The sequence below is a fragment of the Harpia harpyja genome, unplaced genomic scaffold (assembly GCF_026419915.1).
Source record: "Harpia harpyja isolate bHarHar1 unplaced genomic scaffold, bHarHar1 primary haplotype scaffold_47a, whole genome shotgun sequence".
NCBI lineage: Eukaryota > Metazoa > Chordata > Aves > Accipitriformes > Accipitridae > Harpia > Harpia harpyja.
In genome coordinates, this window is record NW_026293404.1 from 1,420,442 (window position 1) to 1,432,405 (window position 11,964).

At 63.1% G+C, this 11,964-nt stretch overlaps 1 protein-coding gene across 1 annotated transcript; it reads right to left on the reverse strand.

Annotated features, from left to right (window-relative positions):
- Positions 1–660: 660 nt before the first annotated feature.
- Positions 661–9,443, reverse strand: LOC128138472 (maestro heat-like repeat family member 5). The gene is made up of 17 exons (XM_052779724.1): positions 9,264–9,443; positions 8,875–8,954; positions 8,436–8,556; positions 8,025–8,114; positions 7,588–7,692; positions 6,955–7,135; positions 6,238–6,335; positions 5,631–5,780; positions 5,258–5,412; positions 4,751–4,898; positions 4,254–4,391; positions 3,626–3,802; positions 2,805–2,960; positions 1,942–2,043; positions 1,412–1,514; positions 1,020–1,079; positions 661–809 (listed from the first exon to the last, which is right to left on the reverse strand). The coding sequence occupies exons 1-17, from the start codon at positions 9,441–9,443 to the stop codon at positions 661–663; spliced, it is 2,193 nt and encodes a 730-aa protein (XP_052635684.1).
- Between the last annotated feature and the right edge of the window lie 2,521 nt (positions 9,444–11,964).

Genomic DNA, 11,964 nt, shown 5'->3' on the forward strand with positions numbered 1-11,964 from the left:
TGCCCTTTGCCCCAGGGTGCCGTCTGTGGGGCAGGACTCTGGGCTCAGGGAGAGGGAAGCTTCCCGTGGCCCACGGGCAAGGCTGTGCCAGCCCAGAGCGCGCAGGAGGTGCCCAGAGCCACCTCTGAAGACCGGGACCGAGAGAAGACTGGCCAGCTTGGCAGAGCGCGGGTGCCTTTTCCTGCCCTGGGCTGTCTCTGGAGGGGCCAGGTTGCCTAAAGCTTCTCTCCTCCTCCCCTCCGGGTTTTTGTGGTCCAGCGGGGCAGCTGGGGCTCTGTTGCAAGGGCACCCTGAGTCAGCGTGTGCTGGGCTGCCACGGGCTGCTGGAAAGGGAGGGCGTTGGGCAGCTCTCCGGGCAGCCCTGCTTCTTCTGGGGGCTGCCATTTCCCCTTCGCCCTCCACCCCCCTAAAGAAAAGATTTCTGCAGCGGGAGGACAAACACAGCGACTTCTCGGGGAGAGCCTGGCCGAGGGGTGAACTTGTCAAACAAGACTGTGGCCAAGGTGTGCTGAGGGATGAGCTGTCCGGCAGGCAGCGGCAGAGGGCAGGAACGGCGCTGCCTGCTCCGCCCGCTCGGGGCGCTCCCCTCCCCGCAGGAAGGAGACCACAGCACTGGGTTGGCTGATGCAGCTTTAATTTTCCATTTTCCCAAGGAGACCTTCACTTTTCCCTGGCTTTGCAGGGCCAGCAGCACAGCGCCCTGGTCCATCCTGATGCTGGCCGCTTCCCTGGAGAACCCACGATCAGCATGGTCTGAGCTGCCAGCGAACAGATGGAGGGCTCAATGTCTTCCTGCAAGGGCTTGAGGGCTGCGATAGAAAGAAACGGAGCAGAGATGAAACCCCCGTGTCTCCAGAGACCCCCGGGCATCCCCTCCGGAGCACGCCAGCCCCACCCGGCTCTGTCCCTGGCCCCCGAGATGTTCCCCTGGCCCCGAAGCGTTTCCCTGGAGCAGGGCAAGGCATGGCCGCATCCGTCCCAGGTCTGTTCCTAGCCCCACAAGCACTGCCCCCGCTCACCATCACAGACTTCACGCAGCCGCTCCGCACTTTGGTCCCTCAGGTGCCGCGCGGCAAGCCCTAGGCACAGAGCGTCGTCAGACCTCTTGCTCCCCAGCACTCTCCCAGCAGCACAGAGCCCGGCCCTGCCGGCTCGGCTGCACGGCCTCCTCCCCCTCAGCAGGGTGACCCCAGGGAAGGACAGCACCCGAGGCAGGGGGGGACTGAGCAAGGCGGCCAGCAGGCTCACTTGCACGGGCAGGGGTGGGAGGGAAGCGCAGAGCCCCTGTCTGCCCAGGCCCTGCACGGGGCAGCCGGGGCTCTGGCAGCCCCAGGCTGCTCCTTGCTGCCAGTGCAGTGGCTGGGAGCGGGGCCAGGCTGCCAGAAGACGGATTGCAGGGGCTGTGGCTTACCGGTGAACCTGACGGCCTCCTCTCGCACGGTGGCCTGAGCATCCTTCAGGTACAGCAGGCTCTGCCACAGGTAATCTTCCACCCTGTTCCTGTCCTGCACCAGCTGGAGAGAGCACAAGGGCACGGGGCTGGCACAGACCCTCCCCAGCCAGCCAGAGCAGTCCCTCCTCCCAGCACCCCCTTCCCCTGCCAGGCCTTTCCTGTCACCCAGCCGGGAGCCCTGTGGGGCCGAGGTCCAGAAAGAGCCGCACGCAGAGGGGGCCCAGCGGTACTGAGACCCCTCCATCCTGCTGCCCGGGCCCAGATGGGCCGGGGTCACCTTCAGCACCCTGGGGTGTGTGCGGGGAGGGCAGAGAGTCCTGGAGAAGAGCCCTTGAGGGCAGGGAAGGAGGATGCAGCTCCAGGCTCTGGGCTCTCGGCTCCGGGCTGGAGCAGGGCAGGGGAGGCACAGCTGCACAGCCCACCCCGCGGGCACGTGGGGCAGCCCTCATCCAGCCTGGCCCTGCCTGGGGCTTGGGGGTTGTCCTCACCAAGCACTCTCCAATCCTCCATGCCTGCTCCGTCTGGGTCAGGTACTTGAGCTGCTTCTGCTCCAGGAATTCCGCAGCAGATAGGAGGGCTTCCCTGGAGGCCTGCAGTGCAGCAGAGGCTGGGAGATGTCACCACAGCCCTAGGAAGGAGACCTGGCGTCCCCTGCTTCTTGGCAAGGCTCCGGACCGTTCCCAGCCCGTTATGGGAAGAGGCGGCGGGGGCCCGAGTCTGAACTGGATTCAATTCCCGGGGCAGGGACACGGGGCAGCCACCACCTCAGGTATCTCATGCTGCCAGCTAGCAGAACAGAGATCCTCAAGAGCTGCTGAGCGGCTGCCAGGGCTGGGGGCAGACTGGAGGGCAAGGGGACCTCGGTGAGCGGGGTTTTGTTCCTGCAGCGATCCTGCCCTCAGGAAGCTGGGACATGGCCCGGCGCAAACATCTGGGGGGCTCTTGGGCACAGCCCCGGGGGCTCAAAGCCCTGGACTCCGACGCCTGCAGGGACGCCTGTAGGGACTTGCGTGCTCGGTGGCCACAGGCTGCTGCTGAGCCCTGCTGGAGCAGGTGGGGCAGGTGTTGGAAACGTCCGTGCCGGCTTCTCTGCCCCTGCTCACGCTGCAGGGACCTTCCTCAGAGCTGTGCCGGAGGAGGGCTGCATGGGGGGAGGAGGAAGGCAGCGGTGGGCCTGGTGCAGGGAAGGAGGGGAGCTCTGCCCTGTGCTCAGTGACTCAAGCGGTGGGACCCTGAGGTGGCACATATTCCTAGGCTCCGACTGTCAGCAGCCCTTGCCCCTCGTGCCCAGATCGCCCCCGTGGTGTCAGCACACCCTTCCTCGCGTCCCTGGTCGGGTTTGAATCTGTACCTTGGCCACGCTCTGGGTCTGGTCACTCATGTGAAAGAGCAGCGGGAGCAGGCCCCGCTGCACGTTCTTCCTCATTTGTCTCCTGTGTCTCCACACCACCATCTGCATGATGTCTCCGAAGAGGCGGAGGGAGGACTCTCGCAGCTGGCTGGACGCCTGCTCGGGAGGAAGACGGGAGAACTTCAGCAACAGCCGCTCCCTGCCCACGGTGAGCAAGGGCTTTAGCGTGGCTGATGTGAGGGGAGATGCTCCGGCGTCGGGTTCTGAACACGGGATCTGTGGACCAGATCTGCAGCAGTGGCTGAACGGCCCCGGGCCCGTGAAAGGCCACGCAAGAGGTTTCCATCAGGCGGTGCCTGTGCCTCCGAGTGCTCCCCTAGCCACCCAGCATTCACCGCCAGCCGCACCAGCCACGCCAGCACAGAGCTCCCCGGGGACGGGCTGAGGAGGAGACCAGGCTGGCCCTCGTCAACGCCTCTGGGGCACCCGCTGCCGGCTCAGCCTCGGCCCCCCTGCTACAATGCCTGGGCAGAACGTCTGGTCCTGCCTGGCAGCGCAGCCAGGGGAGCCCTCGGGGCTCTGAGAGCAGCTCTTGGCCTGCTGGTGCTTTGTCCAGGGGCCGGGCTGGGACCCAGCCCAGGGTCTCAAGGTCGCCCGGAGGCATCAACTTGTCCGGGAGAAGCCATGCTGGGCTGCAGAGCCCAGGGGAGAGTGCAGAGAGGAGCAGCCCTGCCTGAGTGCCGACCGCAGGGCTCGGCTGACAGGCAGCTTTCCTTGCAGCGTGCCCATCGCCGTGGCTCAGGCTCCTGCAGCAGCCTTACGTTGCTGAAGAGCGGCAGGAGCTTCACTGCCAGCTTCAGAGCGATGGGACTGGCCTCCTCCCTCGTCATATGACCCAGTACGTTTCTGAAGACAAGCAGGGCCTTCATCTGGATATCTTCACTGACATACTGCAGGGTCTTCAGAATGTCTTCCAGCAGGACCTTCATTTTTCTTGCCTGTATGAAACACACCATTTCCTTTCTGCGAAGCGGTGAAAGACCACCCTGGCAAAAATGCTCCAGTCTCTGAGCACCAGCCTCCCGTCCAGCTTGCTGGCAGCAGGCACGGGAATTGCTGCAGCAGCCTCCTGGCTGGCGGTGGCCATGGGCACACTAATGGGGATGCGGGGAGAGCAAGGGGAGGAAAGGGAGGGTAGGAGAGCAAAGACTCCGTGTCCCCTGCTCAGCCGCGCCCTTTTCCGACCAGCCCAAAGCGCAGATGAGTTGGTAGCCAACCCTCTGTGCCCAGAGAGCTCCCCAGGAAGCCAGCAGGCCACGTCATGGCAGGGAAGGCGTTTGGAGCCGGCACCCCACCTCCTGACTCCCAGCCAAGGCCAAGCCACCGCGTTACCCACTGCCCCAGCCTCCAGGCTGCCAATGTGGCTCCACTCGACTATGCCCCACTCACCATCTCGGGGCTCTGCGACAGCGTGATGAGGCCTTGGAGCACCAGCGAGATCACCTCCAGGCTCTCATCCCTCAAAGACTCCCAGAAACGGGCCGCGGCAGCAAAGGTCTCTGATGGAAGGTTGCTGGCGGCGATTATCTGAAACAGAGACGGCAGTGAGAGACTGGCAGAGCCTGCGGGCTCCCCGCACCGTGTGGCTCCTGGTTCCCACTGGCAGCTCAGGGCAAGGGCACTGGGGCCAGAAAGCCCGTCCTGGGGGCAGCTCTGCTTGCGGAGGGCCACTTGGCCGCCCCCATGCCCTGTGCCTCGCTGCACACCGCACAGCGTCTTTGTTGGCTCCTCCTGTCCTCTGACCATCATCAGCCTCTTGTTCGAACGCCTCTGAGGAGCAACTGAGCAGCGTTTGGGGGCAGATGGGAGGGGAGAGGGCTGTGCCTGTTTCCCTTGAGAGGCACGCACAGCCCTGCAGGTGAGCAAGGTTTGCTCTGGTCACTCACGGCCAGGCAGAGGATGCTGCTGTCCTCTGTCATGGTGCCAAACAGCATGTGGATCCGCTGCTTCCAGTATTCTCTGTGCAGCTCCCTCAAGACCTTCTCCAAAGGCTGGAGCAGGGAGAACAACACCTTCCACACGGCCAGGGCAGCACTGCAGACCCAGAGCGCTCTGTCAGCAGGGCTGCCTCGGCCACCGTGCCGGGTCCTGCAACCCTGGGTCTGCCTGCCCCCGTGGATTGGAGTGCCTGGGGGCCCTGCCTGTGCCGGCAGGAGAGGGCTGCGGTGGTGTTCCCTGTGGGGCAGGGGGGAGCCCGGTGGCGGGGCTGTGGGCTGGCTTGGCCAGCTTTGGCTGCTGCGGGCCTGGCCGACCCAGCGGAGCCGGAGGGCGTGGTGGGATGGAGGGCCCTGCTCCTTGGGGATGTCCTGCAGTTTTCTGTGGGTCTGGCAGCCAGAGTCTCCGGGCCCCTCTCCCCATGTGGAACAAGCCCTCAGGGCTGTTGGGGCCGGTACCTGTCATCTAGTTTAGAGTACTTCAACAGGCTTATGACCACTTCGCTGGGGTACTGGCTGGTCAGCAGGAGAACCAGTGAGTCTATGCTGTGCCTGGCTGGCTCCGTGCAGATGTGCTCCAGGTTTTTGTGGATGCTGCCCATGATCTTTGGCACCTGGAGGGGACACAGGTGAGGATGGTGCTGCCACTGGAGTGCAACCATTTCCCCAGCTGCTGCCACTGAAACTGCTGCCCTTCCCATCCCTCTCTGCTGGCTTAAGGGAGCTGCAGCTTGGGAAGGGAGCTGCAGCTTGGGAAGGGAGGGAGGGAGGAAAAGAACGAGCAACCCTGAAAGGGCTCGTGGGCAGGGAAATCCAGCCACAGGCTGCTTACGTCCATCAGCCAGGAGTCAGGGTCTTTCATGGCTTCATCCAGCATGCTGCTGGCCCCCTCCTTGTCAGAAGTGCTGGTGTCTGTCATGGCCTCGATGGCCGTGAGGATGACATCTGTCTTCTCCCCAGGTTTGAGGTATTTTCCAAACGCCTATGGGAGGGAGGGAGGGAGGAAGGAAGGGAGGGAAGACGTATCACACCGAACGCCCTGGTGGTGATGCTTAGCTGAGCCATGAGAGCAGCTCTGGCAAGAGAGGCCCGGCAGCGCTGTCAGCAGTGCCTGCAGGAAAGCTGGCAGCAGGGGCTGCAGTCACTGCACAGGGGAGGATGAGAACAGAGGGCCCTCAGGGTGAGGGAGGAGGGTTCGGTCGTGGGCACAGTGTGCTGGCCCTAGAGAGAACCAGGGCTTGCTGGAGGCCAGGAGGGCCGGAGCTGCTGCTGGGACACTGGAGTGCTGCCCTCACATCGTCCCTGCTTGGGGACAGCAGGAACCCTCTCACCAGGGACACTGAGGCCATGCCAGCCCCGCTGACTCTGGGTCCCTTTGCTCGCACAGTTCCCCTGCCGATGCCACGGACAGGAGCCCCAGCAAGGGGAGAGCTCATTACCTTGGTCAAGTCCCCGGTGCTGTGCAAAGAAAGACAGGAGGTGCCGGCAGCTCCCCACACGCTTTGGTGCTGTGGACTATCCTCTGGCCACGCACTGCCTAAACAGGGGAGAAACACTGCAGAGTCGTTAGGACTCCACCTCTTTGCCAAAAAGAGCTTTGGACTGGGAACAGCGGAGGAGGGAGGCTATGACCCATGGTCGGGGAGGAGGTGGTGGGCAGGGGTGTAAAGCAAAGGGTGACGGGCGACGGGAACAAGATGGGAACATTGCTCAGGAATGATGGAGAAGGACTAGGAGAAGGGGCGGCTTCTTGCTACAGGCACTGGAGGGAGCAGCTGGCGTGACGCCCAGCTGGATCTGCTCTTCACTGATAGGGAAGAAGTGGTTGTGGGATGTGGTCATCGAGGGTGGCTGTGGCTGCGGCTGCAGGGCCCAGGAAACAGCCAGGGTTGAGATCCTGGGAGGAGTGAGGAAGGAGAGCAGCAGAGAACAGATCCTGGACTTCAGGTGAGCATTCAGCTTCTGCAGCAAAATGAGAGTTGGGATGCTACAGAAAGCAGCTGTGAAGGGCAAAGGAGGTCAGGGAAGCTGGCCGACTTTCAGGGACAGCCTCCACCAAGCACCGGAACAGTCCATCGCAATGCTCACGAAAACAAGCAGACATAGCAAAAGATGTGTGCGTGTGGAGGGACGCAGCCCACCAGAGCTTCTCTTACATCTTTGCTGCAGGAGGAATATCAAGAGGAGGTAAAGAGCATCCAAGGCGGCACAGCTGGTGTCTTTGTCCTTGCAAGAGCTGAGAAGGATGAGGTGTCCCAGCAGCTGTCCCAGCTTGGGGATATGGAAGCCTCTGTAGCAGGCAGGGCAGTCCTCCTCTCTTCCAAAGGGGCGCCAGGCCTGGGCGAGGGAGGCAGAACATCAGAAGGGCTGGGGGGCAGCAGCTCGGGCCAAAGCCGTGAAGCCAAGAATCCCCCTGGGCTGGATGCCCGGTGAGTCAGCGCTTTGCAGGGCCCCGCCGGCCCCGGCTCCCAGAGCAGCTAGAGCTGGGCAGCATCCCTGCGCAGGGAGAGCTGCCAGGCCTGGGCTCCCGCCATGCTCCTGGGGCAGTCCTGTCCTGCGCAGGACTGAGGGCAGAGCTGGCTCCTGGCAGAGAGGGGACTGGGGATTGAAGGGACTGGGGATTGAAGAGCCTGGGGAAAGGAGGGGCCGAGAGCCCTGCTTCAGGGCAGAGCCTTGCTGAGTGCCCTGACCTGTGCCCCGACTTGCCTCGCAGGCACCCCCGAGCTGCAGGCTGCTCTGGCGTGCAGGGAAGGGGAGACGGCCTGGCCGGAGGGGGCCTGGCTCCTTACCTCCAGTGAGGAATATCTGGCCATCAAATAGATCAGCATCCCAATCCTCCTCACGGCCCTCTCACGCGCCGCCGCGCTCTGGGACTTGGTGAAGGTCAGCAGCATCTGGGAGGAGAGAAGCTGCTGGTGTGCCCTGGGAGCTGACGCCCGTGCCAGCAGAAGCAGCACTGCTGAACTCCCGGCTGGACTAATTTCATTTTCATGACACAAGAGGACTCCGCGGAGGGGAAGGGGACTTTGCCTGTAGCCAGGTGACAGTGGGCTCCGGAAGAGCACAGTGGGCAGCCCCTGGGTCCCCCACGGGAGGTTGGCACCCTCCCTGCAGTGTGGTCTGTGCGTGGCACTGGGGTGAGGACTGTCCGCTCAAGAGTGGACACGCTCTGTCCCCCAGGGTGGAGAACAGCCCCTGCGAATCCCATGCTTTGCCCGTGCCAGACCTGCAAGATTGTCTGCAGCTCCTGGCTGAGTCTGGAGGCAGGAGAGCTGAGTACCAACGTCTGCAGCATGCAGTCCATGGCGTGCAGGGTCTGCAAGGAGGACAAAGGGTGGGGGCAGTCTTTTGGCGGTCCCTCTTACCTGCAGGAGACAGATCCGAACTCCCCGTTCAAGGGGAGGACGCCCGCGCTGCCTCACGGTGCCCGGGAGAGGCTTCAGGCCAGACAAGCTGCTGTGGGCAGTGCAGCCTGAGGCACTGGATGTGGCCAGGCCCGTGGGAAGGGGGCAAAGAGCAAGGGTGGGAAAGCAAAGCCAAGAGCCTGCCTTGCCTTGCATGTCCGGCTGTCTCTCGGCACAGGGCGACCGGGGGCCCCAGGGGACCCTAGAGCTCCTGGGGCTCACCCAGCCCTTACCTCGTGGTAGAGGGAAGTGTCCAAGCCCTGCATGTCCTCTTTTGGAGGAAGGCAGAAGACGCTGCTGAAGCAGGCGTTTAAGAGGCGCATCTTTTGGTGCTCCGGCACCATCTCCATTGAGCTGCAGAGAGAGGGGCCTGTCGGACACAGGTGCCGGGAGTGGTGCCTCCAGGCGCCTTTGGGGAAGGGGTCCCTGGGAAGGACGGAGGCCGTGGGGGGAGCCCTGCCTGGAGGCACCTTCTCCCTCCCTGACACTGGCCTGGGCCAGAGGACAGTCCTTGATGCCTCCCGCCCTCCGGACAAGCCCCGCGCAGGGGAGAGCAGAGTTCCTGCAGACGGCACCGTCTGACTCTGCCCAGATGGGGGCTGCCCCCCCCAGCCAGGCCCAGGGCTGCTGGCTGCGGAGAGGTGGCAGCCAAAGCAGGGGCTGGGCAAGTACCTCAAGGCAGAGATGGCAAGCATGGCTTGCTGCCGCACTGCCGTGCGCAGGTGATCCCTGGGCTCCTCTTTCAGCAGCACCTGCAGAGCGCAGCCAGGATGGGACCTGTCAGCCGCCAGCACCCAGTGCCAGCAGATCTGGCACTGGTCAGCAGGGCTGGCAGAGCCCCTCTGGCCCCAGCCCGGTGCCGGCCCCCAGAATGCCCCCCTTCCTCCCCCGGTGCTGGGGTCTCTGCTGGCAGGGCTTCTCCGTGGAAACCATGTCCCCCGAGGGGCAGCTCGGTGTCCACGCATGCTCGCCACCCCCCGTCCCCACTTTAGCGCTGTCATCACAGCGTGCCGGTGCCCGGGGGCCTTGCCCCCGGCCAAACCCGCCGGGTGTCGCCTCACCATGATACTCCCTGCCAGCTCATCTCCGTGGCAGAAGACATCCAGGCCCTGTGACGAGCCCTGGTGCCTGGTGGCTCTGCAGATCGTGCGGATGCTCTGGAGAAAATGCATCTTCTGGGTCTCGTCCTGGCAGCCGGGGGACAGGGAGACAAAGGGGTAGCATGAGAGGGGGAGACACATGGCCAGCTCGACCAGAGCACAGGGGGGTGCGGTGCCTTGTGGAGGACCTGGCGGGGAGTCGCTCTGCCCAGCCGGCAGCCCTCCAGCAGCCTGGCAGCAGGCAGCAGAGCTGGGGGGGCCATCAGGAGACGCAGGCAGAGCTGGCAGGGAAATGACTGCGGCTACCTTTTCAGTGCTCGGGAGGAAAGCCTGGATGCAGTGCATGGTTTCCTCTTCCTCTTCATAGGCAGATAGCCAGCTGCCATCTAGTCAAGGAGCAGAGCAAGGAGGGCTGTCGAGAGGGCTCCAAGGCAGGAGAGAGCAGAAGAAGGAGCTCTGCCCTCCGTGCAGCCCCGTGCCCGCTCCCCTGGCGCAGTCTCCCTGGAGGTGTTTGGGCTTGAGGGTGCCCAGCAAAAGGGCTGCGATGTTGGGGCGTGACGTGGCAGGAAAAGCCCCGAGTTCATCGGGCTGAGGAAATCCCTTGCAGACGGGCAAGGTCCCCGTCCCACAGCATCGCTGCCTCCTGGCAGCCCAGCTGCCTCTCGCTGCCCGTCCCCTGGAGAAGGAACCGGGTCCCTTCTGCTCTCTCCCCCCCGGGGGTGGCTGTGCTGGGGCCGGCTCCCAGCCCTGAGCTGACCCAGCATTTTGCCGTGCCCCCCGACCGCTGGACCCCCGCTGCCGGCATGCCGGGGAAACGGGAGCCTGGCATTGAGCAGGGTGCGCTCGCTGGCCCCATCCCTACTCCCAGCCCAGAGGCCACTCACTCACCAGTCTGCAGCAGCTGGACCGTGGACACCCTGTAGAGCTCTAGGGGAGAGCTGCTCTCCCAGGGAGCCCTGTCCTCCTCCCAGGCTGCCCTGTCCTCCTCCCAGGCTGGCCTGGGGCGGCTGGGGGGTCTCTCCGCCATCCTGCAGGACGGAGGAAAGGGATAGGGGTGGGGAAGGGGGAAGCTTTGGCAGAACGCCTCGGCGCCGCGGGGCTGCCGGGGGCGGCGGGGAAAGACGGGGGCTGTGCTCAGGGGCTCCTCGCCACTCCCGTGCTCTTGCCCTGTCCCGTCGCCGTCCTGCCGGACACTGCGGGCTGGGGGCCACAGCCGTGCTGATCATATGCGGTGCGGTGGGGGTCACAAAGGGAAGGTCACAAAGGGCCCCACTGTGACCCGCCACCCGGGCAGGGAGGGGCAGGGCGTCCCCTGGGGGGTCACGGGGCCGGCTCGGCCCTGGGCACCTGGGTGCTCTCGGGGTGCCTCCAGGCTCCCCTTTGCCCTCACGTCCCCTGGGGACCTCCCCGTTGCCCTCCGGTGTGTCCCAGAGCCCCGTGTTCACCTGGTTGACTGACCTCAACAGCAGCTAAGCTGCTGCTTTGGTGGGCCTTTAGACATTTCTAGGGATTTCTAGGGTGGGCAGCAGAGAGGATAGACTTTTTCTATGGTTTCAAGGTTAAACTAAGCATATACCAAAATGAGAAGCTGTTGGAGTTGGCAGACCACAAAAGGAGAAGTCTAGCTGGCGTGGGGTTAAACTAGTAAGACAATAAGGGGGAAAACTATCAGACAAAAGACATGAAAGCGGAGCATCGGGAAAGAGGGAATAGAAGGTGCAGCTAAGAATGAGGCTGGGACTCCGGGGGTCCCAGTCCAGCAGCCCTGTACCTGCCCAGCGCAGCCTGCAGCAGGACAATAAACCTGCCCTGACTGTACCGCCTGTGTTTGACTGGCTTCTGTAGTCAGGCAGACCTGGAGCACTCCCCAGCGTCAGCAAAGGGGTACCCCGGAGAGGGCAGAGGAGGGATCAAACCTCTCCAGACAAGGTCGTTGTTGGTCAGACAATAATATTTGAGAGGAAAAAGGTGGTCCCACCGATTTTTGGTTTGTATTGCCCTGTAGAGATTGAAAATGCCAAAGGGATCAGTTCATTGGAAGGAGTAAGTCATGAGAATATTTTCTCATTTTACAGCTCTCTCTGTTCAAACCAACTTCAAACCACACTGAAGTTGTGAAGGGAAGGTCTGGCTTCGTTCTGTTTGTGCTGATGGGCTAAGGCTCCTCTGGTGTTCAGAGCAGATGGAGAATGGCTGCGTCTGCCAGACCAGCGGTTGTGCCAAGCCCCCCGCTCCCCTTTACTTGCAAAGTCAAAGGCAATCCGTGTCCGTGGCATTGATGCATTTTGCATTCCATGCAGAGGAACGTAGCCTAAACACTCACTTCTTTTGGGTTTTTTTTTTCACGTGACTTTGATGTCTTTATACTCACCAGCCAGTCCAGCTGGACGGCTGCCAGCAACCAGATGCGTGCAATCACCGGCTGGTCTCCCAAGGACCCGCATACTCCTGGCTCCTTAGTGATCCCTCAGCTAATGGCTGAGCAGTTTTGGTCTTTGTCAGCGTCTCCCTTATGGCTTGCTGAACAGGTTTGCGTCATTGTGTGTTTTATTTATGGCTTTGCCTGTTGCACCTTATTCCCTGAACCGCAACGGTCCTTGACCTATGTGGTGGGCCGACCCTGGCCAGCAGCTAAGCCCCCAGCCAGCCGCTCGCTCAGTCC